The 24,226-nt window shown below is 48.5% G+C and overlaps 1 protein-coding gene across 1 annotated transcript in view; it reads right to left on the bottom strand.

Moving 5' to 3' along the window:
- Positions 1 to 12,427: 12,427 nt before the first annotated feature.
- The window catches only part of ASAH1 (N-acylsphingosine amidohydrolase 1), a 31,271-nt gene continuing 19,472 nt past the window's right edge, over positions 12,428 to 24,226 (bottom strand). Inside the window, exons 5-14 of the mRNA XM_036764386.1 lie at positions 22,468 to 22,546; positions 20,143 to 20,217; positions 19,382 to 19,427; positions 18,560 to 18,704; positions 18,282 to 18,336; positions 18,100 to 18,181; positions 16,948 to 17,079; positions 16,135 to 16,258; positions 13,659 to 13,715; positions 12,428 to 13,020 (exon numbers count right to left, since the gene is read on the bottom strand). Of these exons, the coding sequence (XP_036620281.1) occupies positions 12,931 to 13,020; positions 13,659 to 13,715; positions 16,135 to 16,258; positions 16,948 to 17,079; positions 18,100 to 18,181; positions 18,282 to 18,336; positions 18,560 to 18,704; positions 19,382 to 19,427; positions 20,143 to 20,217; positions 22,468 to 22,546 (885 nt within the window). The 3' untranslated portion in view covers positions 12,428 to 12,930. The remainder of the gene's footprint in view (positions 13,021 to 13,658; positions 13,716 to 16,134; positions 16,259 to 16,947; positions 17,080 to 18,099; positions 18,182 to 18,281; positions 18,337 to 18,559; positions 18,705 to 19,381; positions 19,428 to 20,142; positions 20,218 to 22,467; positions 22,547 to 24,226) is intronic.

Below are 24,226 nucleotides of genomic sequence, written 5' to 3' on the forward strand. Positions count from 1 at the left end.
TACTGCGTTAATTTATTTCTCTTTTGTTAAAGAATATCTTTGGGGTATAACTTTTACCTTCAGGTTTGCTCTGGGTACGTCCCTGACGTTTGGCATGGTGTCTTGTTGTGGTCATACTCTTTGATGAGACTTTCTGTTATTACTATCCTTTTTTTTTCCCTAGAGATTTTTTGGGATTAAGCTATTTAGACTCTAAGTTTTAATCTTTTCTTTAAAGGTCTTTTGTTGAATGGAATTTTATTCCACTAAATATTTCTGCTTTTGTACTTGTTTGTGAGTTTATTATGCTCATATACATGGTCAGTGTTTTTGTTTGTAAAGGTGTAAATATGCTTCCTTTCAATCCCATTCAGTAATTGCCAGAGATTTATCATATCTAACTTTTCTTTTCTTTTTTTAAATTTAATAGTATTTTTTCCAATTACATGTAAAGATAGTTTTCAACATTCATTTTTGTAAGATTTTAGTTCCAAATTTTTCTCCCTCCCTCCCTTCCCATCCCCTTCCCCAAGGCAGCAAGCAATCTGATATAGGTTATACATGTGCAATCGTGTCTAACTTTTCTAAAAAGCTGTTCAGGTCATGAACTTCTTTCTTGTTTATCTTTTGGCTAGATTTGAATAGATCTGAGAGAGGTATATTAAAGACTCCAACTTTTTAATTTTTACTATTTTCCCTTTAATTTAATTAACTTTGCTTTTAAGTATTTAGTTGCTATGCCATTCTATGCACACACACACACACACACACACACACACATATAGTATTGATATTTTCTATGGTACTTTTAAACATGATGTAGTTCCTCTATTTTAATTGTTACCTTATCTGAGAACATGATTACTACTCATTTTCTGATTTCACTTGAAACAATCTATTTTGCCTGGGCTCTTTCTTTGAACTCTGAGTCTGTTTCTTACAAACATGTTAGATTCCACTTCCTGATACCACCCTCCTCTGTCCATCTCATTTCCTCTTTTTGCCCTCCCCACTCCACCCCCACTCCCTAACTCCATTTACAAAGAAGAGGATCTTAAATGTGCTCATCTCTAACGATCTATATTTTATGCAATGTGCTTCTGTTATATTACAACGGGCTGCTCTTCCCCTCACCTGGACTTGGATCATAGATTCTTTCTTTCCTTGGATTCTCTACCTCACCCCCTTCATGCTTCATACCTCAAAAAAAGGGAGTTTGTTTTGCTCCTTTCTTGAACCTGCCCCTCCCTCTTAATCCCCAGGTCCCCTCCCTTGACTGGCTCCTTGCTGAGTTAATGAAACAACTGAATTTTCTCTGTGTGTATGTTCATTTTTCCTCTTATTCAGCTGAAAATGAGGTTTGGAGGTGACCCATTTCCCCATGCCTTCCTCCATGTTTGTAGTCTTGTGAAGGACCTGTTTATGTGAGATTTCCACATAAATTAAAAATTATGTCAACTTCTACCCCCCTGCCTTCCTCTTTCTACATAAATATATTCCTTTTCCCCTTTAAGATCATAATGAAAATACAGCATCTCCTTGGTTTACTTGATGACTTTTCAGTCTGGTGCACTGAATCAGCCCCTGCTGAAGTAGTTGTGAGAAAGGGGAAGGGAAGGAGCATTTATACAGCACCCAAGAAGTGCCAGGTACTGTGCTCACAACAGCACTGGGAGGTAGGAGCTTCTGTTATCCCCATTTTACAGTCAAGGAAGCTGAAGCAAGCAGAAGTGAGGTGATTTGCCCAGGGTCACACAGCTAGAAGTTTTAAATTGAGATCTTCCTGACTCTGGATCCAGGGCTGTCTCCCCAGAGCCAGCAGCTGCTTCTGAGCTGAGGTGTCGGCTTCCTCTCACTCTGCCATCTTTCATAGGCTCATTATTAACTAGCTCATGCTTAACACTGTGATAAAGGTTGGGGATAATTATGGGGTACAGGATCTGGACCCCAAAAAGAAAAGACCCTCAGTTCTTGAACTTTCCCACAAACTTCAGGAGCCCAGGTTCGCCTGAGGCATCAGGCTCATCCCAATATAATCCTTTCAACTATCCTTTCATTGTGACCCCAGACCCAGCTCAACCCCTCATTCTCCGTTACCTCCGGACCACCCCAGCATACTTGCCACTCCTAGATCACATCCATATCTTCCCACAGTCTTTTCCCTATAAAAGCATTAGTCTGGTCCTCGTCAAAGGCACAAACTCACCAGGAATCTCACCCACTCCAAAGGTATCGTAGTAAACTTGCTACTTGGACTGAAAGAAGGCTTGAGTGGCTGAATCCTTTCAAGACAGACCTGCGCCCTGTACCCTTGCATTTTGGGGTTCCCAGCACCCCAAACTGCAACAATACAAGACCAAAGTCAAAGGTCGTGCCCTCAAATAGCTTACATTCCAGGGGAGGTGGAGGACTACATGGACAAATAAAGATATAAAAAATAAACACATGACTATAATAAAGGCCTCACCCAGAAGGTGACACATAAATTGAGCTTTGAAGAAATCTATGGATTCTCAAGCACAGAGAGGGCAGTGGACTGTCATGTGAGAGGAGGCAAGGCCAGTTTGACTGCACTATAGATTGCATGAAGGAGAGGACCATTTCGAAATGTCAGTTGGAAACACTGTGAAAGGTTTTAGGTGACAGAGACAATTAAGAAAGGGAAGTCCCATTCAAAATGCCTTTAAAAATCATAAAATATCAGCATTCAATCTCCTAAAGCATACTCAGTACCTATATGGATTCAATTACAAAGGCTCCTTAAAGAAATAAAGAACAACTTGAATCACTGGAGGAATATTCAGTGTACATGGCTAGGACGTGCCAATATAATATAAATGACAACAGGATTAAAATTGACAGATTTAATGCTATTCCAATCAAAGTGCCAAAGGTACGCTTTATGGAACTAGACAAATTCATAACAAAATTAATTTATAGGAACAAAAGATTTAAAGTTATCAAGGGATGTAATGAAATAATGTAAAGAGGAAGGAAGATTAGAGCTTCTGGACCTCTGGCTAGATGATAAAACAACAGTCATCAAAATAACTTGGTAATGGTTAAAAATGGTTAAAAAAAAAAAAGAAAAGTAGGTCAATGGTCCAGAGTAGATAAGGAAGAACCAGAAGTAATCGAATTCAGTAAGTGGAGGCTCAATAAATCAGCAAACATACATTCTCTAGGAAAGAGCTCACTATCTGATGAAAACTGTTGGGAAAACTGGAAAATCATCCGGCAGGAACAAGATTTGGAATAACATCTTATACTATATTCCACAACAGATTGAAGATGGATATGGGACAGGTATGTTGAAGAAAATACAATTAAAAATAGAAGAGAAGCAGATGATAGGCAGGTCTAAGTAAGAAGGCAAATTCTTCACTAAAAAGGAGAGAGAACTAATTAGGAAAAATACAACAAATAATTTTGAGTACATGTGATGGGAGAGCTTTTGTACAAGAAAAACAAATACTTCTACGATAAGGGAAATGGTCCATTGAGAAAAAACCTTTGTATTAATCATCTCTAATAAGGGTCGTATATCCAAAACAAATAGAAAATGAGTAGAAATGCACGAGACCAAAAGCCATTCCCCAATGGCTAAGTTTTTAAAGGATATGAACAAAATTCCTAAAAGAATTGCAAACTATTAACAATCATATGAAAGAATGCCCCAAATCATTTATAAAAGAAAGGCAAGTCAAAAGCTCCCTGAGGTTTCACCTCACATTCAACAAATTATCAAAGATGCCAAAAGATGGGAAGAGTCAATGTCGGAGAGGCTGTGGAATGACAGGCACACTTGTGCATTACTGGTGGAGCTGCAAATTGATTTCTAGTTCTGTAAATGCATAATTTCCAGACATATAGATAAAGTGATTGAAATATTCATATTTGTCTTAGAGATTTCACTGCTAGACATTTACTCCAAGGAGGTCATTGACCAAAAGAAAGGCTCAATAAATACTAAAATATTGATAGCAACACTTTTTGTGGTAGCAAAGCATTGGAAATTAATAGGTATCGATCCGTTGGTGAATAGATGAGCCAACTGTGAGCATCTGTGAAAGTCACAGCACCCTCTGTGCAGCAGGAAGTGATTAATATGATGAACGAAGAGAAGACCGGAGAGATTTACGTGAGCCAATGCAAAGAGCCAAGGAAAATCGGAACACTAATGCATTGCTGGTGGAGTTGTGAACTGATCCAGCCTTTCTGGAGAGCAATGCGGAAGTGTCCCCCAAGGGCAGTTAAACTGTGCAGACCCTTGACCCACCAATGCCACTGCTGGGGCTGCATCACAAAGAGATCACACGAGTGGGAAAAGGGCCCGCACGTACAAATATAGTTACAGCGGCTCTTTTGTGGTGGCCAAGAACTGGAAATGGAGGTATATTAGGAAGGCAGAATTTATGATTTCAAAGAGAATCTCATATGTGCCTAAAAAGTCCGGAACCGCAAGATATAAGGAATTCTCTAGGCAGAAGGCAGGAGAGCTAAAGCATGTATTTACACTCCACAGTAACAAGCCCACAAACCAGCGTCCCCATTTTGATATTTTCATCAAAAGCTTCCAGGCCCAATAAGTCCGCCTTATAAGGGTAACCAGGAGGCCACAGAGAAGCAAGATGGTATAAGGCAAAATCGTATACATGCTTCCCCTCTACGGTAAGAAGATTACCCACTAGCCTCTAGTCAGCTCTGCTACCGGCAGCTCAGCTTCGGCTGTAGGCGTCTCTGGCTCCAACCGGAAAAGGAAAGGAGGGTCTTCAAGCTGTCCTCTCCCCTCTTATAGAGGCCGATTGGTTCTTGACTTGGCCCCTCCCCCAGCGTAGACCACGTTAACACACTTCCCCTCAGCCAGCGCCACGACTCATCACACAGGAAGCTCTGGTCCTGCCCCGGAAGAGCAAGCCCCAGCGTCCAGGGAAGCTCAACGAGGCGAGCTGAGTCATTCAAAGAAAACAAAGTCCATTCTGGCTACACTCCACCCCTCACAATGTTCTAGGATGCACAATCCAATCATAATTCAAATTAAATTATATATCCTAGAACATTGTGATCCAATTATGCAGGAAACTAAAACATATCATTCACAATAAAGCAAAACATATCATTCAGTGACATTCCCAAATATTGGTTTACGATTCAAATGTGATCCACCCCTAGATCCCAGCCAGATAATCTCTTCAATCAATCATCCCAAAATAATTATCAATAATTCAAATATCCACCCCTAGATCTTCGTATCCATTACATAGGATCAATAATATCATAACAATAAAACAATATAGCAAGGATAACACAAAATAAGTACACAGAACACTATCATCATCCCCCCCTCAAACAATTGGGGCTCAAAATCTTGGGGTAAGGGGTGAAGGTCTCATTTTCCATAGCTTCTTCTTGCTGAAATTGGATGTAGAGGTGTCCCTGCCCCAAAGAGTCCCATTCTAGAGTTCAGTTCTTTATCGAGCTGGCAGGAATTCCAAGAATGCTACGTGCTTAGGCAGTCACCAGAAACTGCAGGGTGCTTAAACCTGCAGGAGACAGAACTAGTGACAAGGTTAACCAAAAGAGAGAACAAAAAGAGTAGGCAAGTATGGGCTATTATCCTTCAAATAAAATCATCTCCAGTTTAGTTGAAATTTCAGTTATGCAGAGATCCAATATCAGAGCCAAACTCAGATGGGAAATGTTTCTTTTTAAACGGAAACTAAGCCAAGAAGATCCCACCCTAGATGGAGACCAGGATTGTCCTCCCAGCCTTTCCCCAGATGTACAAGCTTTCATCCGTCAATCACACAAAGTCACCTTCCCTCTGAGTGGCTTGTGTCAATTACCAGCATCAGCCATACCTGTGGGGTCCGTGAATCTAATATTATAGCCCTATTCACGGTAAAATATATGGTTCAGGGGCACGATTTGGTAATTATCTTCCCCTGAATAGACAACTGTTACAGTGTTGTTCTTCCCATGGGCTATGACTTCTGCAGCCTTTGGAATATCATCTGGCTTCCGTTTTACCCATACCTTAGCTCCCAACTTTATTCTATCAATGGAGCAAGCCCCTTTTGCCCCTCTAGTAGTTATTTTGGGAGGAGGGTCAGTTTTCACAAAGGGTATTTTTTCACAGGGGATAATAATCACTTGAACTATCCTATCATTCCTACCAAATTGTACAGGTTTTTCACCCAAATTCTGGAGTGTCACAACAATTTCTTTTTGATAATTCGAATCTATCACTCCAGCCAATACATGTACTCCTTGAGCTGCTAATCCTGGTTTAGGTAATATCTGTCCAAAATGATTCTTGGGGATTCTCATACATACTCCAGTAGGGGTTTTTCTTATCTCTTTCCTATTCAACCTAAAATTCTCTATACAATGTAAATCATATCCTGCTGAACCAGGTGTTCCTGGACGTGGTAGGGGGACATCTTCCCTCACAGTCCAAAATTCAATATTTTGGATCTCACGTGTTTGCTGTTCTCTAATCTGCAAATTTGGGGTCATCATTCTGGCTAGAGGTGTACTCCCCCCTAAGGGCCTATTATTCAAATTACGTAAGGCAATAGACAAATTATCCTTCCAATGTCGATATGAATTATTAGAGCTTAATTTTCTCAGCTGTTCTTTCAACAATCCATTCATTCTTTCAATCAGCCCAGATGCTTGTGGGTAATATGGAATATGATATATCCATTCTATATTATTCAACACACAATATCTTTTCACTTCTTTGCCCTTGAAATGTGACCCATTGTCACTTTGAATCTGCATTGGGGTTCCATAGTATAAACTTACAATATCTAGGGTTTTACAGGTGTTTTTCTGAGTTGCGTCCTTATAAGGACAAGCCACTAGTACACCTGAATAGGTGTCAACACACGTACATACATATTTACATCCTTTATCCTGGGGTAGTGGGCCAATATAATCTATCTGCCAAATTTGGGCTGGAACTTTTCCCCTTGCTATTTCTCTAGTTACTATCCTAGGAAGAGTTCGTTCTTTTTCTAATTGACATATACAACACCCCTCTGTTATTGTTTTAACAACGCATGAGAGATACTGATACCTTGTTCCTGTGCCCATCTGTGGGTGGCCTGGACCCCTAAATGGCCGGCAGTCTGGTGGACCCATCTTGCTAAGGCTGAGTCATCAGTTGGAGTTGGAGTAGGGACAATACATTCAGTGGCAATCTTTGCTAGTCGATCCGCATGTGCGTTGTACTCACGCTCTGGTGTGGTCAGGGTCGCGTGAGCATCAACATGAAAAACTGACAAATCCGTAACCAAAGACATGTCCCATATATTTTCCCATAACTCTTTACCCCAAACTTGTTTGCCATGAATCTCCCAATTCTGATTCCTCCATATAGGCATCCAAGTAGCTAATCCATTAGCTACCGCCCATGAATCAGTGAATATATGACACTGTCCTCCCTTCTCCATTCTGATGGCCTGATGTACTGCCATCAGTTCAGCATATTGGCTACTTCCCCCTATCCCAGAACTTTCCAGAGTTCGCCTAGTACAGGGGTTATAGGCCACTGCTTTCCAATGTCTCTTCTGCCCTAAATATTTTGCTGTCCCGTCAGTAAACCAAGCGTGTTTCTTCTGTTCTATACTCAGTCCATCATACCCATTATTCCATTTCACTAAGGATGGCACCATCTGTTGCTTAGATTCAATGGGTTTTTCATTTCTCTCAGTGCCAATGTTCGCCACCGATTCATGTAAAGCAGAAACTCCACTTTTGCCTGCTCTGGACCTATTCTGAATATACCACTTCCATTTGATTATGCTCGCCTCTTGTGCATGTCCAATTCTGTGAGAAGCTGGGGTACTCATTACCCAAGTCATAATTGGAATTTCAGGCCTTAATATCACTTCATGACCCAGGGTTAGTTGCTCAGTTTCTACTAAAGCCCAATATGCAGCTAACAGCTGCTTCTCAAAAGGTGTATACTGCACTCCAGATGAGGGCAGTTTCCTTGACCAAAAGCCTAAAGGTACACTTCGGCTCTGTTGTTTTTGCCACAGACTCCAATTTGCATAGTCATCTTGTACAGTCACTTGTAACTCCACTGGCCCATTTTGCATAGGCCATAAGTCCAGAGCTAATTGTATAGCAGCCTTTGCTTCCTCAAAAGCTCTACTTTGTTCAAGGCCCCAATCGAATTCATATTTCTTTCTGGTGACTTTATACAAGGGTTTTAAAATCTGTCCCAAATGTGGGATATGGTGTCTCCAATAACCAAATAGCCCTATGAACTTTTGGGCCTCTTTCTTATTAGTAGGGGTGGGAAAATCCTGAATTTTTTGTCGAGCTTGTGGGAGAATTTCTCGCAGTCCTCTATTCCACTGTATCCCCAAGAATTTTACAGTTTGAGCTGGCCCCTGAACCTTTGCGGGGTTGATTTCCCATCCTTTGCTTTTCATATGGTCAATTAATAATGCTAAACTCTCCTCCACTTCTTTTATATTCTTTCCCTGTATCATGATGTCATCTATGTAATGCGTAAGCTGTACACCAGGTAGCTTTAATTCATCCAAATGCTCAGCTACAATCCTGTGGCAAATAGTTGGGCTATGAATATATCCTTGTGGCAGGCGTGTAAATGTATACTGTCGGCCTTGCCAAGTAAAAGCAAACTGATTCCATTGCTTGGGGTCTATTGGGATCGTAAAGAAGGCATTGGCCAAATCAATAACTGCATACCAAGTCCCTTCATGTTTTTGTATTCTCTCTATTAAAGTAACCGTGTCTGGAACAGCAGCATACAAGGGAGGAGTCACTTTGTTCAGCTGTCTATAATCTACTGTCATCCTCCATGTCCCATCTGACTTTCGGACTGGCCAGACAGGGTTGTTCCATTGAGTAGTTGTAGGGACTAACACTCCTGCCTCAACACATTCTCTTATAGTGTTGGCAATTTCATCTTGCCCACCTGGCACACGATATTGCCTCAAAGTAATTACTTCAGAAGGTTCGGGCAAAGTGATTGGATCCATCTTGATTTTCCCCACTAAGACTGCATTAATGCCTATTTTCCTCACAGCAAATTGGTATTTCCCTTCAGGTAAATTTAAGGTCATACCCTTCAAAATGTCTATTCCAATGATGTATTCAGGAATAGGCACAATAACCACACTATATTCTTTCTTGGGCAACTGTCCAATTTTCATCATCAATTTAACTTGTCTGGCTGATATTTCAGTCCCTCCTAGTCCTGTAATGGTAATAGGAGTTCCATGGCTGAATTTGTCTGGATTCCCATAGATAAGGGTGGCCTCGGCCCCAGTGTCTATCAATGCCCTAGTTACTGTACTTGACCCATTTTTCCAATATATGGTCAAGTTAATGTGAGGTCTGCAATCCAGCTTACGTATTTCCTTAATTTGGGCTGGGGCCTGGCCTCTTCCCTAGTATTCCCTAGCATGTGATTCACTTGGGTATGAAGGTTCACCATCTGTAGCATTTGCAGGAGCAGTTCTCATTTCCCTATCTCTCCTGTTATCGAGTCCTTTATCTCGGTACATCCTGTACAATTCATTGGTTGGAATGCCATCTATCATTTCAAAACCTACCCCTGCTCTCAATAGAGCAGTGAACATTTCTTTTCTTGTCACTCCATTTTGGCGCCAAGTTTGCTGGCTGTTCACCCTTCTCTCTCGAGGAGATCTATCCCTTCCCCAGTCTCCTAAGTCATGTAACTGTAAAATCTTATTTATCACCTCTGTAAGATGGGTCCCTACTTCCCCAAGTAACAGATTCAAAATTAGCTGTTTATAAGCAGGGGGAGCTGTCCTAATTATTAAATTCCTATGAGGGATTCCTATGGGATCATCGTAATATTTGTCTGCAGTTCCTGTCATAATAGCAGTCTTCATTACCTCCTCCTTTAGTCTCATGATACAATCTTTAAGTGAATACCAGGGTCTGTGCTCAGTGGGCCACATAGAATCATTAGTATATCTCTTATTGCATCCCGCAGCAGCTAATGCCAACAGAGTAGTCCTGCTAGCATCATCTCCTCGCTGATGATGTTCCCTAAAAGCTTGCTGAACTAGAGGATCGTGGCTGATACCTATGAATCTCATACAGTCCCTCTTATCTACTAATATTCCACCGGCCCCTTGATCACTGAGCCTTACCATCCAAGATATTAATGGTTCTCCTACTCTTTGGCTGAATCTACTTAAAATATCTGTGACCTCTTGTGGTGAGAAATCTTCCTGAAATTCCCTCGTAACTAAATTGCCACCTCTGGTTTCTGTCCTCCTCCTCTCTACGGGACGAACGCTTGTCTGAGTATTTAACCATCTCCCATTCTCTGTGCGAGGGATGTCCTGAACCCTAGTAGCGTTTTCTGTCTCAGCCCCTAACACTGTCTCATTTTCCCCCCACTCGCTTCCCCTGCCACCATGACAAGGACAAAGCAGGCAGTCAGGCTTGGTCTGGGCTGAGTTGGGATGCACTCTTGGCTTATTTGGCCTCCTGTTGCTCCTAGCCACATTAATAGAAAAGTTCTCATCTGAGTCAGTGGGTTCTTGAGCAGCAATTTGTTCTCCTGCTGTCTGAGATTCCCCTTCTTGCTGTGGGGTAGGAGTGCCCCCATCTCTTTCACTTAATCTCAATCTTTCATATACTAGCCGGTAGGCTGATAACACTATCCAGCTTTGCCTAGATAGTGATGCCCCTGACTGAATCCCAACCTCTTGTAAACACCTTTCCAAATCCTTAGGATCTCCTCTCTGTAGCCTTGGTTCCCAGTTTTCACAGGGTCCGGCTTTTTTAGCCAATTCCTTTGCTAAGGAGGAATAAAATGGATCCTCCCACCCTGGGATATTCATCTCTTCCTCTGAAGTTCTTCTGCTTCTGAATAGAGATCTTATATCTAGCGATCCCATCCACCTCGTCGCCAAATATATTAGGAAGGCAGAATTTATGATTTCAAAGAGAATCTCATATGTGCCTAAAAGGTCTGGAACCGTAGGATATAAGGAATTCTCTAGGCAGAAGGCAGGAGAACTAAAGCATGTATTTACACTCCACAACAACAAGCCCACAAACCAGCGTCCCCATTTTGATATTTTCATCAAAAGCTTCCAGGCCCAATAAGTCCGCCTTACAAGGGTAACCAGGAGGCCACAGAGAAGCGAGATGGTATAAGGCAAAATCGTATTCATGCTTCCCCTCTACGGTAAGAAGATTACCCACTAGCCTCCAGGCAGCTCTGCTACCGACAGCTCAGCTTTGGCTGTAGGCGTCTCTGGCTCCAACCGGAAAAGGAAAGGAGGATCTTCAAGCTGTCCTCTCCCCTCTTATAGAGTTTTTGACATCATCAAGCGCCGCCTGAATGACCAGGGCCGATTGGTTCTTGACTTGGCCCCTCCCCTTAGCGTAGACCACATTAACACACCTCCCCTCAGCCAGCCCCACGACTCATCACACAGGAAGCTCTGGTCCTGCCCCGGAAGAGCAAGCCCCAGCGTCCAGGGAAGCTCTACGAGGCGAGCTGAGTCATTCAAAGAAAACAAAGTCCATTCTGGCTACAGGAGGGGATGCCCATCCACTGGGGAATGGCTGAACAAGGCGTGGTCTATGAATGTAATGGAGTGCTATTGTGCTATGAGAAATGAGGAGCTGGCGGACTTCAGAAAAACCTGGAAAGACTTACACGAAGTGATGCTGAGTGAGGGGAGCAGAACCAGGAGGACGCTGTACGCAGTGACAGCCGCAGCGAGCGATGACTGACCTAGACAGACTCAGCTCTTCTCAGTAGTGTGAGGATCTAAGGCAGCTCCCAAAGACTTAGGATGGAAAGTGCCATCCACATCCAGAGAAAGAACCAGGGAGTCTGAAGGCAGAGCGAAGCAGCCTCTTTGGTTTTTTTGTTCTGTTTTTCTTTCTCACGGTCCCTCCTATTGGTTCTAATTCTCCTATACAACATAACTAATGTGGAAATACATTTAATAGGAACGTATATAGAGAGCCTATATCGGAGTGCACACTGTCTTGGGGAGGAGGTGAGGAGGAATGGGAAGAAAATTTAAAACTTAGGGAAATGAATGTCGAAAACTAAATATAAATTAATAAAAAAAGAAAAAAAAACAGCTGCCCCTCAACACGAGAGACACGTGCGCACACACAAGCACAAAGTCTGTGCTGCCTGAATGCCAGCCGTGAACCTGGCATCGCAGCAGACGCAGGCCCTCGATGGGCAGGCACCTTTCTCGTTGATATTGATGGATGGAATGTTTGGAATCAAAGTTTCTTGCCTGCTGAGAAGCATTTGGTGCGGATAACAGCCAATCCGGGCAGGCGGTGGCGACCTCCTGTAGTGCTGTGTTCCCTCCTCCTCCCTCAAGAACACCGCCACTGCGCACCAGGCACTGTCACACCTGGGGACGCCCCAAAACCATAGGAGCCAGCGTTGCATAAAAGTGTGTTTATTTTAACAGGGAGAAAAAGAAGCCTGTGGTCACTTGGCCGAGAGCAAAGCCAAGAACCACCAGGTCTTTCGGCTGACCACCTCCCTCTGGGTAACAGCCAGGCCAAGGTGGAACCATGGGCTGACCAGGGTCTTGCAGGACTGTGGAATGGGCCTGGCCCGGGGGACCCCTCCCATCATTCAAGGGTAGCAGAGGGCCCTAATCCAAGAGGAAAGCCTGGCACACATTTAATACAGGCTGGTGATTTTGATTCTAAAGGACTGCTTCATTTTCCTAGCAATTACTGGCAAGTTCAGAAAGAATCACAAAGGATTAGTGTTAGAGTAAACCCCCTGGATTGTCAACAAGCGGTGAGGAAGTGAGGACGAGCCCGGGGTCCTAGCCGCCTTCTGAAGCTGGGTCCTGGGGCCTGCCTGCACAGAGCTCCCCTGGTTGCGGGGCAGAGGAGCCTCTGAGATCCTGCTGCAGCCGAGACACCCGCTCCTCACCAGCCAATACAAGGGTCTGGGCAGTCTCGCAAGTATGATTCATACACGTCACCGGGAACGTCCATCAGTGTGGTATAGACGGTGAGCTGTAAGAAACACCGCTTAGGGCTCGAGGGTGTTGGTCAGTTCAGATCACAAGCTCGGACTGGGCAGCCTGCTCATTCACACGGCTGCAATGGGGTGTCCTTAGAGTAGGTGGCAAAGGGGCAGGGGCACTGGCCCTGGAATCAGGAGGACCTGTGGCCTCAGACTCTTGACACTTACTAGCTGTGTGACCTAGGGCAAGTTGCTTAACCCCGATTGCCTCACCTTCACCCCTCCAAAAAAAAAAAAAGAATGGGGGCAGAGATAAGGACAGACCCCAGCCCTGATCTCAGCAGATCTCTGAGCTGAGGGAACTGCCCCTACCAGGCAGAGAGGCAAATGACCTGCCCAGGGTCACACAGCCAGCTTTCTGTCCACCGCCCCAAGCTGCCCCTGTGGAATCCACGATGTGACTCTATAGAAGAAGCATCAGACACGTCGCTCCCCTCCCACCAAGGACGGCCACGGTTTGGGGCTCCTGTTCTTATCCAGCCCCTGCAGGCCACGTGGCCACATGCCACCCTCCCGCAAGCCAGCAGGCCGCACTTGGTGACTGTCACACAAAGAGTGGAATCACTTAACCCGATTCTGCAACTCAGACCACCCCAGGGGAAGGGGCGAGTGCCGGACCAAGACTTACCTTGTTGAGAACCGGCTTTGTTGACAGGACGTCATACAAGGAGGCCAACGAGACATTCTAGGAAAGAAAGGCGCCGTGTTTGGTGAGTCCTGAAGGCAGGAAGCAGCGGCTGCCCCGACCCAGGTGAAGTGGGCAGCTCAGAGCTGGCAGTGACCCACCCGGTCAGCCCATGAAGGCTCGCTCCTCACCAACAGGCCTGTCCCTGCTGGCACCTGGGCTCAGGAGGGGCGAAGCCACCACCCAGAGGCCAGCACTGCCCCTTTCCATCCCCCAGGCTGGGAGAAAAGATCCCAGCCTCCTGGAAAGCATTGACCAAGTTCATAAGCACCAACGCTGTACCCATGGGCAGAGCCAAGGATAAAACCCTCCTGCTGCCCTGATCCAGCTCCCTCCTATTCTCCCTGGGGGATCTCTCCCTGCTGGGGTGGCTCCCCAAGAATGAAGCCAGTTTCTGTCCAGTCTCCCAGAGCACAAAGCAGTCGTGGGCACAGACCACCAAGGCTCCAGGGTGTCCAGGCTGGGAGCCAGGCCGACCACATTCCCATCCGATCCTATGACCCCCATGTACTCCCTGCTGGGAGAGAGCTCCAGCATGGTCTGGATGACCAAAGGCACCCCCCCCCCCAATGCTCTCTCCCTGACTGCCAGGAGCAGGATCAAATCCAAATGCACCATCCATGTCCTTTCTGGCCAGGTGGTCTCCAGCATGCACCAATGAATTCTCCCTCCACTAACCTTCACACAATGCCCTGTCTCATGCTTCCTGGCTCTCCTCCCATGAGCTCCCCCTTTGTATTCTTACTATCCAACATGTCCCCCCATCAGCCATCCCCCAGGTGCCATTCCCCACACCTCAGGGAGGCTCCCCTGGCTGCCTAAGGCCTGGGTCTGTGTGTGGACCCTTGAGGTCAAGGATTTTGCCAGCAGAGCTTTCCCTGGACTTTGTCTCCTGTGGACTTCTGGGTGTCTCACAGTATCTGACAAGGGGCAAAGACAGGCTGTCTTCTACCTCTTCATCCTTTCTAGCCCCTCAGAGGAGACCAAGATATCCTGCTGGGCACCCTCCGTCTCTGGCCAGGGGTCTGTCCACCCCATGCTGGGCAAACACCCTTCTTAGCCAGTGGCTCATTTCCCAAATTAACTTTCCCCTTCTGCACCCCCTGAAGAAGTTGGTGCCGATGGCCCTGAGTTCTGTGCCGGGGATGTTGTGATGATGTCGGCCGCTCTTCTGAGGTTCCTTCTGGCCAGTCATTTGGGTCTAGCCTAATTGTCTGGGTTCTGACCGCTCAGAGTGTAAATAGCAACTGTTCCTGTTGTGGCCAGAAACCCTGAGGGTCTTCCCCTCCCACACTATTTTGGGAAGCAAAGCAGGCCATCTTTTGGTCTCACCTAGCCTTTAATCACTGAGTGGGCATCGCCTCAAAGCGACCTGAGACACACCTTAGCTTAAAAAGGGCAGGGTCTCTTGCTACATCCTGGGCCAGTTATGCTGACCTATGTCTGGCCACTGGACCCAGATGGCTCCGGAGGAAACAGTGAGGCAAGTGACTTTGCACAGCCCTGCCTCACTTAAATCCAATTCACCCGCAAATCAAGACACCCCCTTCCTGATGTCACTGGTCCTCTTCGAGAAGGAAGGAAGGAAGGAAGGAAGGCCCAGCACCATTTGGGTCCATGTGACTCAGCAGCTAAGTCTGGACAAATGTCAGGAGGCTCTCCTTTAAGGACACGACAGACCTCTCCAGCACCCTCATCGGGCTGACAAGTGCATGCCTCGCCTCCGGGCAGGGAATCCTCGTGGTTCCTCCTCTTCTCTCCTTGCTCTCCTTGGTGGGTGCTCTGGGATCTCCCCATTCTCCACCCGGCAGGCCGGGCCGCCTCTCCTCTCCAATACACCCAGTTGCTCTTCCCCATCCCCAGCTCTGGGCTGTCACACCTGCCCCTCTCTACCCTCCTACAAGCGCCAAACGTGCCCTCCTCCACCTCCCTCTCCCCGTTCTGGGGGGACGGCTCTGTGAGACTCCTGTGCCCCCTCACCTCCCACAGACAAGAGTGACTTCCTGGAGTCACCTTCTCCCCAAGACCCTCCAGGAGAGGGCAGGTGGTGGCTGGGTCCAGCCTGAGCCCCGGCCCTGAGCCCACGAAGCTCCAGGCCTGGCCCGCTCCTCCCCATCCTGATGGCCCCGCCTCTGGTTCTCTGGCTCTGATGCGTCCACCTCTTCAGCTCCCTCTGGCTCCCAGAACCCCGCTGCCCACTTTCTACCTAGGAGGACCTGGGCATGGTTCTCCTTCACGTCTTCCTCCCTATCTCCCAAATTCTGCCAAGTTTCTTCTCCCCCTCCTCTGTGCTGGGCCCTGCTCTCCTCTCTTCACACAGAAGCCAAAGCACAAAGCATACAGTAGGTGCCTACTAAAGGCTGGCTGCAAGGAGCACAAAGCTTCTCTCTGCTCTCTCAGCCTACAGCTCTGCACTCACCTCTTGGGTGGTTTGGTTCAAGCAGATGATTGCGGGCTTCCTCCGGTCATCCAGGAAAAAGGGGGCTTTCCAGTGATCGTAGTTGGTCTCCACCAAGAACCACCTGCCCTCTTTCGGCTTGAGCCTGTGCACAGACAGACGGCCCTGAGCCTTCCCCCGCCCCACACAGACAGACAGCCCAGAGCCTCCCTCCATACATACAGACAGACAGATAGACAGCCCTGAGCCTCCCTCCATATATACTGACAGACAGACAGACAGCCCTGAGCCTCCCTCCATACATACAGACAGACAGACATCCCTGAGCCTCCCTCCATACATACAGACAGACAGATATCCCTGAGCCTCCCTCCATACATACATACAGACAGCCCTGAGCCTCCCTCCCCACAGCCAGCCAGCCAGAGAGCCATGCACCTCCCCGCCACACATAGCCAGACAGATAGTCGTGAACCTCACCCCACAGACAGACAGACAGCCCTGAGCCTTCCCCTCCCCTCACACAGACAGCCCTGAGCCTCCCTCCATACATACATACAGACAGCCCTGAGCCTCCTTCCCCACAGACAGCCAGCCAGAGAGCCATGCACCTCCCCGCCACACATAGCCAGACAGATAGTCGTGAACCTCAACCCACAGACAGACAGACATCCCTGAGCCTTCCCCCCTCCACAGAGAGCCCTGAGCCTTCCCCTCCCCTCACACAGACAGCCCTGAGCCTCCCCCCACAGACAGACAGCCTTGAGCCTCGCCCACACCCCCCGGGTTGGGGCTCAGCAGTGGCTCCCTTCACTTCCCCCAGACAAGACTCACTCGTAGATGTCTAAAGTGGACTTTCGGGCCCGAGTGATGACACAGCCCTCCCCAGACTTGTTGCCCCCCAGGACGAAGTAGGCTGGGGCCAGGACTGTGGTTTTGATCAGCAGGTTCTTGGCCTCTTCGTAACTGTGCACGGGTAAACATGAGAAATGGGTCGCCGCTTCCGTCTGCCTACCCACATTCATTAAGTGCTGACTCTGCCAGGACGCCAGCTGCCCTCGAGGGGCTTCTCTTCTGGGAGACCACATTTGTTCCCCAAGCCTTTCTCATTAGTTATGATGGTTAGCGGGTCCTCAGAAGCATGCAGCCTTCAGACTTGGCAAACCCAATGCAGAATGCAGAAGACAGAGCAGAGCCAAGCCTGAGGGCCGCCCTTGCCCTCCCAATAGAGGGCATTTGGCCAATGGGAAGGGAACAGGATGTGGGGGCTGAGTCTGGGGGTTTTGTTTTGGGAGCAACCGCCCGAATGGAGCAGTCAGAGTGGATGTTGGTGCCCGAGGGTCACCTCTGATCGATACAAAAAGGAGACACCTCCTCAGCCCCAAAACTCCACCGATGGGCCCAGGAACTGCTGAGAATTCTGTGACCCCCACACAAAAGCTCCCCCAAACTGGTGATCATGTCACTTGGTCCCTGACCACAGCCCTATGAAGCAGGCTCTTCACTATGTGATGTTATACCCAATTTACAGAAAAGAAACAGAGGCACAGAGGGGCTCAGGATGGTCCAGTCTCATGCAGTAGCCAGGCGCAGGCCATGGGAAAAGCCAGGCCCATAAGTCTTGGCTCTGGCCCTCCCTTGGGCTGTGGCCTTCCCTCCCTCTTTTCCTCTGAGCACTCCCCCTCTGAACCCCAACCCAAGCCTCTGCAAAGCAGAGACAGCAGCTGCCACCCTCCCTCCCTCCCAGGTATGAGGTCTCCAGGCGTAGGGAAGCCTTCCTAGCAAGGAGAGAAGGTCCTGAGGGAGGGGCTGAGGGACGCCTCATTAGAACTCAGATTCCCCAACAAAGCGCTGCTCCCCTTCTCCCCACTGTCCACAGGCCTGATGTCATGGGCCAGTCGTGGGGGCCTTGGGGGCCTCTGAGGCAGACTGCGGGGGCAGAGGGTCGGAACCCAGGCTCCTTAGTGTTCACCCTGGGGCCGCTACCTTGTGGCATTCTCCAGGACGGATCTCAAAAGGAACCCTATCCACGTGTCCTCTCTCCTGCCCAACAACCATTCTATGAGGCCTGGAAGAGAGAGGGGACAGACATACACAGATGGCCTTGGGGGGGCTTCTGAAAAGCCCGCCCCATCCCTGCCCAGGAGACCCCAGGAGCCACTACTCACCCAGGTAGCCCCCGTTAGAGCTGAAGCGTTCATTCAGGGTCAGACTGAAGATCCCCTGGGAGGAACATGGACAGAGCAGCGCTCAGGACCAAGGTTCTTCCATCAGACCAGCCAGTCCTGGAGCTGGGCGTAGGGGTGGAACCAGGGCCGGAGCCAGCTCCTCTGTGCCTGCGAGCCCCCCGGGCTGACTGCTTCACTCCCTCCCACCTTCTCCCCACGGTGATTTCTCACAAGCCGCGGCAGTGCTACCCCCGAGCCCAGAAATAGAGGCTCCTCACCGGCTTCATGCCCGTCAAGGCGCCCACGTAGCCTGCGAACGACGTGGCTTTGAAGACCGTCTGATTGTTCTTCTGAAAATTCAGATTCACGGTGATTGGCTTCAGATTTTCCGTCACAGTCCAGGAATTGTTATTCATGTTCCACCTGCAAAGACAGGCCCCGGGGCGGGAAGACACGTCTACGTGTGCCTGGCACGCCAAGGGAAGGGCCCGCTGGCAGTGCGGCCACAAGCTGGTGGTGCCCTCTTGTGCCTGGCACGCTGAGGAAAGGGCCCGCTGGCAGTGCGGCCACAAGCTGGTGGTGCCCTCTTGTGCCTGGCACGCCAAGGAAAGGGCCTGCTGGCAGTGCGGCCACAAGCTGGTGGTGTCCTCTTGAGGCAGTGCCCCTGGGAAGATGCCTCCACCCTGGAGGTGATCTAAAGGCTTAGACTGACCTGAACCAGGGGAGTGGGGGTGGGGGTGTCTTTGTCACCTTCCAAGCAACACTCTCCTGGTGGGAACACCTGGGGAGGGGCTGTGGACCCACTGTCGCTCTTCTCTACCTACATCTTCCTCCCCACTTGATCGCTCACACCTATTCCCCTCCCATTTTTCCCAGGGCCTGTCTCTGGGATTCCTTACCCTGATGCCTCAGGCCAAAGGAGCTGGTTTTCCATTTGGGCCTAATGGCTCCATCACCCATGAATTTCAGGATCAGGCCAGATCTACCTTCCACCCTCGCATCAGACACCCGGTCACACCACTTGGCCCAGATGGCCATAAAGACAACCTTTGCGCCTTGTCAGCAGTCAGGACGGCCTGGGCACTGCCTTCTTTACTTACCCAAGAAAGATACCGAAATCCATATTTCTAGCATGGAACAAATGGCCTCAGGAGAGAAAAGAAGGGAGAATGAGGATTAGAACCTAAGACGGGCCCTGTTTTTGCCTGTCCACCAGTTCACAGCAATGGAAGTCCTCTGTTGGCCACAAAGGCAAGGGCCTCAGGCTGGCTAGTGTGGGCAGGCACCTGGTCAAGCCAGCCATGCTGCTACGGTCAAGGTCATGTCTCCTAGGTTCTACCTCTGGCTTTAGACAGGGCCAACGACTTGGGAAGTTCTGAAGGAGGAGGGGGAAGAGATGGTACCAGCATCTATCATGGCGCGCTCCATGCCCAAGATGGCAGCCAGCTCTTTCCCTCCTTTTCTAAGGAGGGATGCAGAGGTGGTCAATGACCCCAGAGTCTTGTCCCCGGGAGCTCCTGGGGGCCATCTTTGCTGTTGGGAGCACAAGGTCCAGGGGAGGGGAAAGAAGAGAGAATGCCATACATGGCAGAGAGCTGGAATGGCAAAGGTGCCAATAGTCTTAGTGGGTCTGGACAGTTCGATCTGGAGTGGTCAGGGGCACCATGTCAAGGCTGGAGAGATCCTAAAAGCCTCACTGCTGGGCTAACATAAGTGACTGGAAGCATGGTGAAGGGTGAGCATACCAAAGGTCTGACATCTAAGAACAGTCTGTGAGGTGGGTGAGGTTGAAAATGGGAAGCCCATGTCTAAAGTCAGGCCTACTGCCCTCCCCACTCAGCATCTAATACCCATTTCTTACCTTTCTTATCTTCTCCTATGATGGCTGTACAGACAGTGAAGAGTTCATAGAAAATGTTGAATGAAATAATCTCACCTGAAGGGAACAAGGCACACACCAGGTTAGTCAACAGACCAGAGAACGAAGGTGCGCAACCCCTCTGACCCGGGGGTCCCTCTACTACACCTCTGCCCCAGAGAACAAAGGACCAGCCAGAGGGCCCCAGCTACCCACAGCAGCTCCTCCTGGTGGAGGAGGGTGGAGGCCCTTCAGTGGAGAATGGGGAGAACGAAACACAACTCTGCTTCTCCTCTGCCCTCTGGGCACTCCTCTGTGAAGCTTTCTTGGAATGGGATGTCTGGCCTCCTTTTTGGTCGTGGCATTCACAGGCTCCAACGATTCTTCATTTTCTTCTGCTTGATGTGTTTTTAGGTCATTTAGATGCCTTCTATTTCCTTCTGCCTTTTCAGCCTTTTGACTTTGTTTTCATGTTTCTTGTTGCCTTGTGGAGTCATTGGCTTCCGTCCCATCCACTTTAATTTTCAGGAAGTTTTGTTGCTCCGGCAGGTTCTGTACCTCCTGCGTTAAGCTGCTGATTCCCTTTCCAATTCTTTCTTCCACAGTTCTCATTTCTTTTTCATTTTTTTTTCCTCAAACACTCATTGCATTTATAAAAACACTTTAATTCTTGCTTCATCTTCTCCCAGAACTCTCGTTGAGAATCTCTGCTGTGTCTTCCTGAGGCTTTACTTGCAGATATTTTGGAGTCACTCTCTTCTGTATTTGTGTCTTGAGGGTCCCTCCCACAACAATATCTCAGTATGGTGGGGTTCTTTGGTTGTTTGCCCATTCTCCCAGGGACTTCACGTAAAGGCTGGGCTCCGTGGCACTTCTGGAGGGAAGGTCTGGGCTGGTCCTGTTGCTTCTTCCTTGGAGTGTTGAGTGTTGTGTTATCCCAAGTTCTCAGGGACAGCCTGGGGACCTTCAAGCTTTTGGTGCTCCCTAAAGAGTCTGAACCAGGGCAGAGTCTGATTGTTGCTCCTGGTCTGAGCTCTGTAAGTTCCTGACCTGGATTTGGGTCTGAGTAAGAGTAGATGCTACTTTCCAGTCAGCTGGAAAACCCTGCTGGTTCAGAGTGGCAGCATCGTGGGCTCCCCTCTGGCCCCACCCTGGTTATTCCTCTGAGGGTTTGGCTAGGTATTGGAAATGAGACCCCGTTCTGTGCCTGGGGTTTGAGCCACACTGATGCTGCTGCTGGTGACGAGCTTCTTTGTCTGCATGCTGCCCTGGCCTCCCTCCTGGGAATGTGGCTCCCCTGCACAGACAGGTCCCTTCCTCAGTCCTCCCTGGATCTGCAACTGGGTAATGGGTGATGAAGCTGCCAGTTCACTTTTGTTCGTGTTGCAGTGCCCTGGTGTGGGTCCGGAGGTGCTCTAGTATGAGCCTGAGACCTCCTCTTGCCCTGGTGTCCAGCATTTCCTGATGTGCAACATGCTCCTGGCCTGGCTCCTGGCTCCAGTGTTTGAAGACCTGTCTGTCTCCTTGTATTGAGGTCAGCCTGGATTTCAGCCGCACTTTTGGACAGTCTCTCATGGGATGGATGGAGAGAGAGGTGGGGATTTGGAACTAGTGGAAGGAAAGAAGCCAAAGACCTGTCCCTAACGCTTCAGTGTCAACCTGAGGGGTCCACAGAAGGTCCCCAGGGAGCTGCGCTATTTCAACATTTGGATCCTTGCCTCAGATAAAGCCGTGGATAACAGCCACAGAACAGGGAGAAGTCAGACACAGGATCCAAAAAGATCCCAGGCAGAATCTGGAGATGATACCAGACAGGCACACCCTGCAGTACCACCTCAGAGGAAGCTTCTGGGGCTAAGGAGGTGGGGAGTCTCCCTGCCCCTATGCTCAGCTCCGGAGAGCCCCAGAGAGGGGCAATCAGGATGGTGAAGGGCCCCCAGGCCACACCACCTGAGAGGACCGAGTGCAAGGGCTGCAAGGGGGCTTGTGAAAGCTCTCCTCAGGGAGCAGAAGAGGGACCACATGTGAGGATGTGGAGGCAAAGTGAGGCTGGAAGCCAGGAAAGCTGCCTACCACTGAGAGCTGTCCCAAAGTAAGGTAATGAGCTCCCTGTCCCAGAAGGTATGAGGACAAGCCTGCTGGCTAGATTTAGGTCCTCCTGACCCCAGGGCCAGTGTTCTATTCACTGCACCACCTAGTTGCCCCTTTCATTTAATTTATAAAGCATCACGTAAACATTTCTCCAGCGCAAGGTGGCTTCTAAAATGCTGAAAGAAGCAGAAGAGGCCTCCCCTTCTCCCTCTCCCTCCCCTGTCCCCCAGAGGTTACCTAGCGGGATTCCAGACACATCTGCAACCCCCTTCAATTCTTCCTCAAAGGGCCAGGGCAGGTTGCCGAGCATGCTGGGCTGGAATTCAGAAAGCAGAGACATCATCAGGTCATGCTCAGGGCTGTTTTCCCCACCTAAAATACAGTCACAATCTTTGTTCTAAAGTGAAACGTTGGGAAAAGTTGACCAATCAGGCGCAGACTGTGTAGGGGAAACACCAAATATTCAGTTGTTCTTAAACCCCGGGTACGTTTTCTATGGAAATCTTGGTTTTGAATTGAAACGGAGGGGATGCCCATCCCCTGGGGAATGGCTGAACACGTTGTGGTACCTGAATGTAAAGGAATACTATTGGGCTATGAGAAATGAGCAGGCGGACTTCAGAAAAACCAGGGAAGACTTATATGAACTGATGCTGAGTGAAGTGAGCAGAACTGGGGGCACATTGTACACAGTAACAGCCACACTGTGTGATAACCAACTTTGATAGACTTGGCTCTTCTCAGCAATGTAAGGACCCAAGACAGCTCCAAAGGATTCATGATGGAAAATTCCATCTATATCCAGAGAAAGAACCATGAAGTCTGAATGCAGATGGAAGCTGACTATTTTCATTTTTGTTGGGTTTTTGTGGTTTTTTGGTTCTGTTTCTTCTTTCACAACACGACTAATGTGGAAATATGTGTAACATGTATAACCTATGTCAGATTGCTTGCCATGTTGAGGAGGGGGGAGGGGAGGGAGGGAGAAAAACTTGGAACTCAAAATCTTATAAAGGATGAATGTTGAAACTATGTTTACATGTAATTGGAAAAAATAAAATACTATTTACATAGAAAGAAATGCTGGTTTTAATGCTTTGCTCTCTTAAGAACAGGAGAATGTGACAGCACTAAGCTTCTTTCAAAGTCAGGGGTAAAACTTGTGAGGGAGGACAGGGAGAGCTTAGAGAATGGTGGTAGGGAAAATCTGCTGGAGAAGGGGGTGAGGAGGGGATAGAACTGGCCTGGAGATGGTGCCACGGGCAGGGAGAAGGCCGTAGAGATGGCAGAGGGATTGGGAAGGATAGAGAGGAAGAAAGCCCTCTCCCCAGTGGTTTGTTCTCTCATTGAAGGAAGAGGCAAGGGTTTGTTTAGGGTTGGGGCGAGGGGATACCCTGGGATGCTTGAGAAGAGAAGGGAAGCTCTAGAACAGCCACTGTAGGGAATAAGGGAAGGACTGTTGTGCAGAGGGCGGGCCCTGTGGAGATTAGATGCCACCCATTCATAGTAGACCTTCGTGGTACATTTGGATGACTTTCTCTAGTTTTGTTTGGCAGCCTGTGAGTAGGGGTGGAGGTGGAGACACGAGAGCAAGCCAAGGCTGAGCTCGGTAGGGAAAGGGTAAAGGAGTCAGATGTCCTGGGGGCCAAATCCTGAGGGATGGATGGAGAGCCTGGAGGGACCAGCAAGGAGGAAGAATATGCTTGCCATGGTGGCAGCGAAGGCCTAAGTGCAGGTGTCTGAAGGGCACCTTGGGCCACTAGAATGAAAGCAGGGTTTGGAGTGGAGGGGGAGGTCCGGCACAAGGGAATGTCCTGGGGGCCAAGCAAGGTACAATGGCAGGTGCTCACCACCTCCCCTGGCCTGGGACCAAGACACACGGAGTTTGTCCAAGCTCTCCCTGCCTCCCTCAGGAGAAGGTGGTGAGTCTTCCCCTTCCTTAAGTGAATAACAGATACCAGAAATGCACACATCCATATGGATAAAGACCACTGTG

This window comes from Trichosurus vulpecula, chromosome 6 (genome assembly GCF_011100635.1).
Source record: "Trichosurus vulpecula isolate mTriVul1 chromosome 6, mTriVul1.pri, whole genome shotgun sequence".
Classification (NCBI taxonomy): domain Eukaryota; kingdom Metazoa; phylum Chordata; class Mammalia; order Diprotodontia; family Phalangeridae; genus Trichosurus; species Trichosurus vulpecula.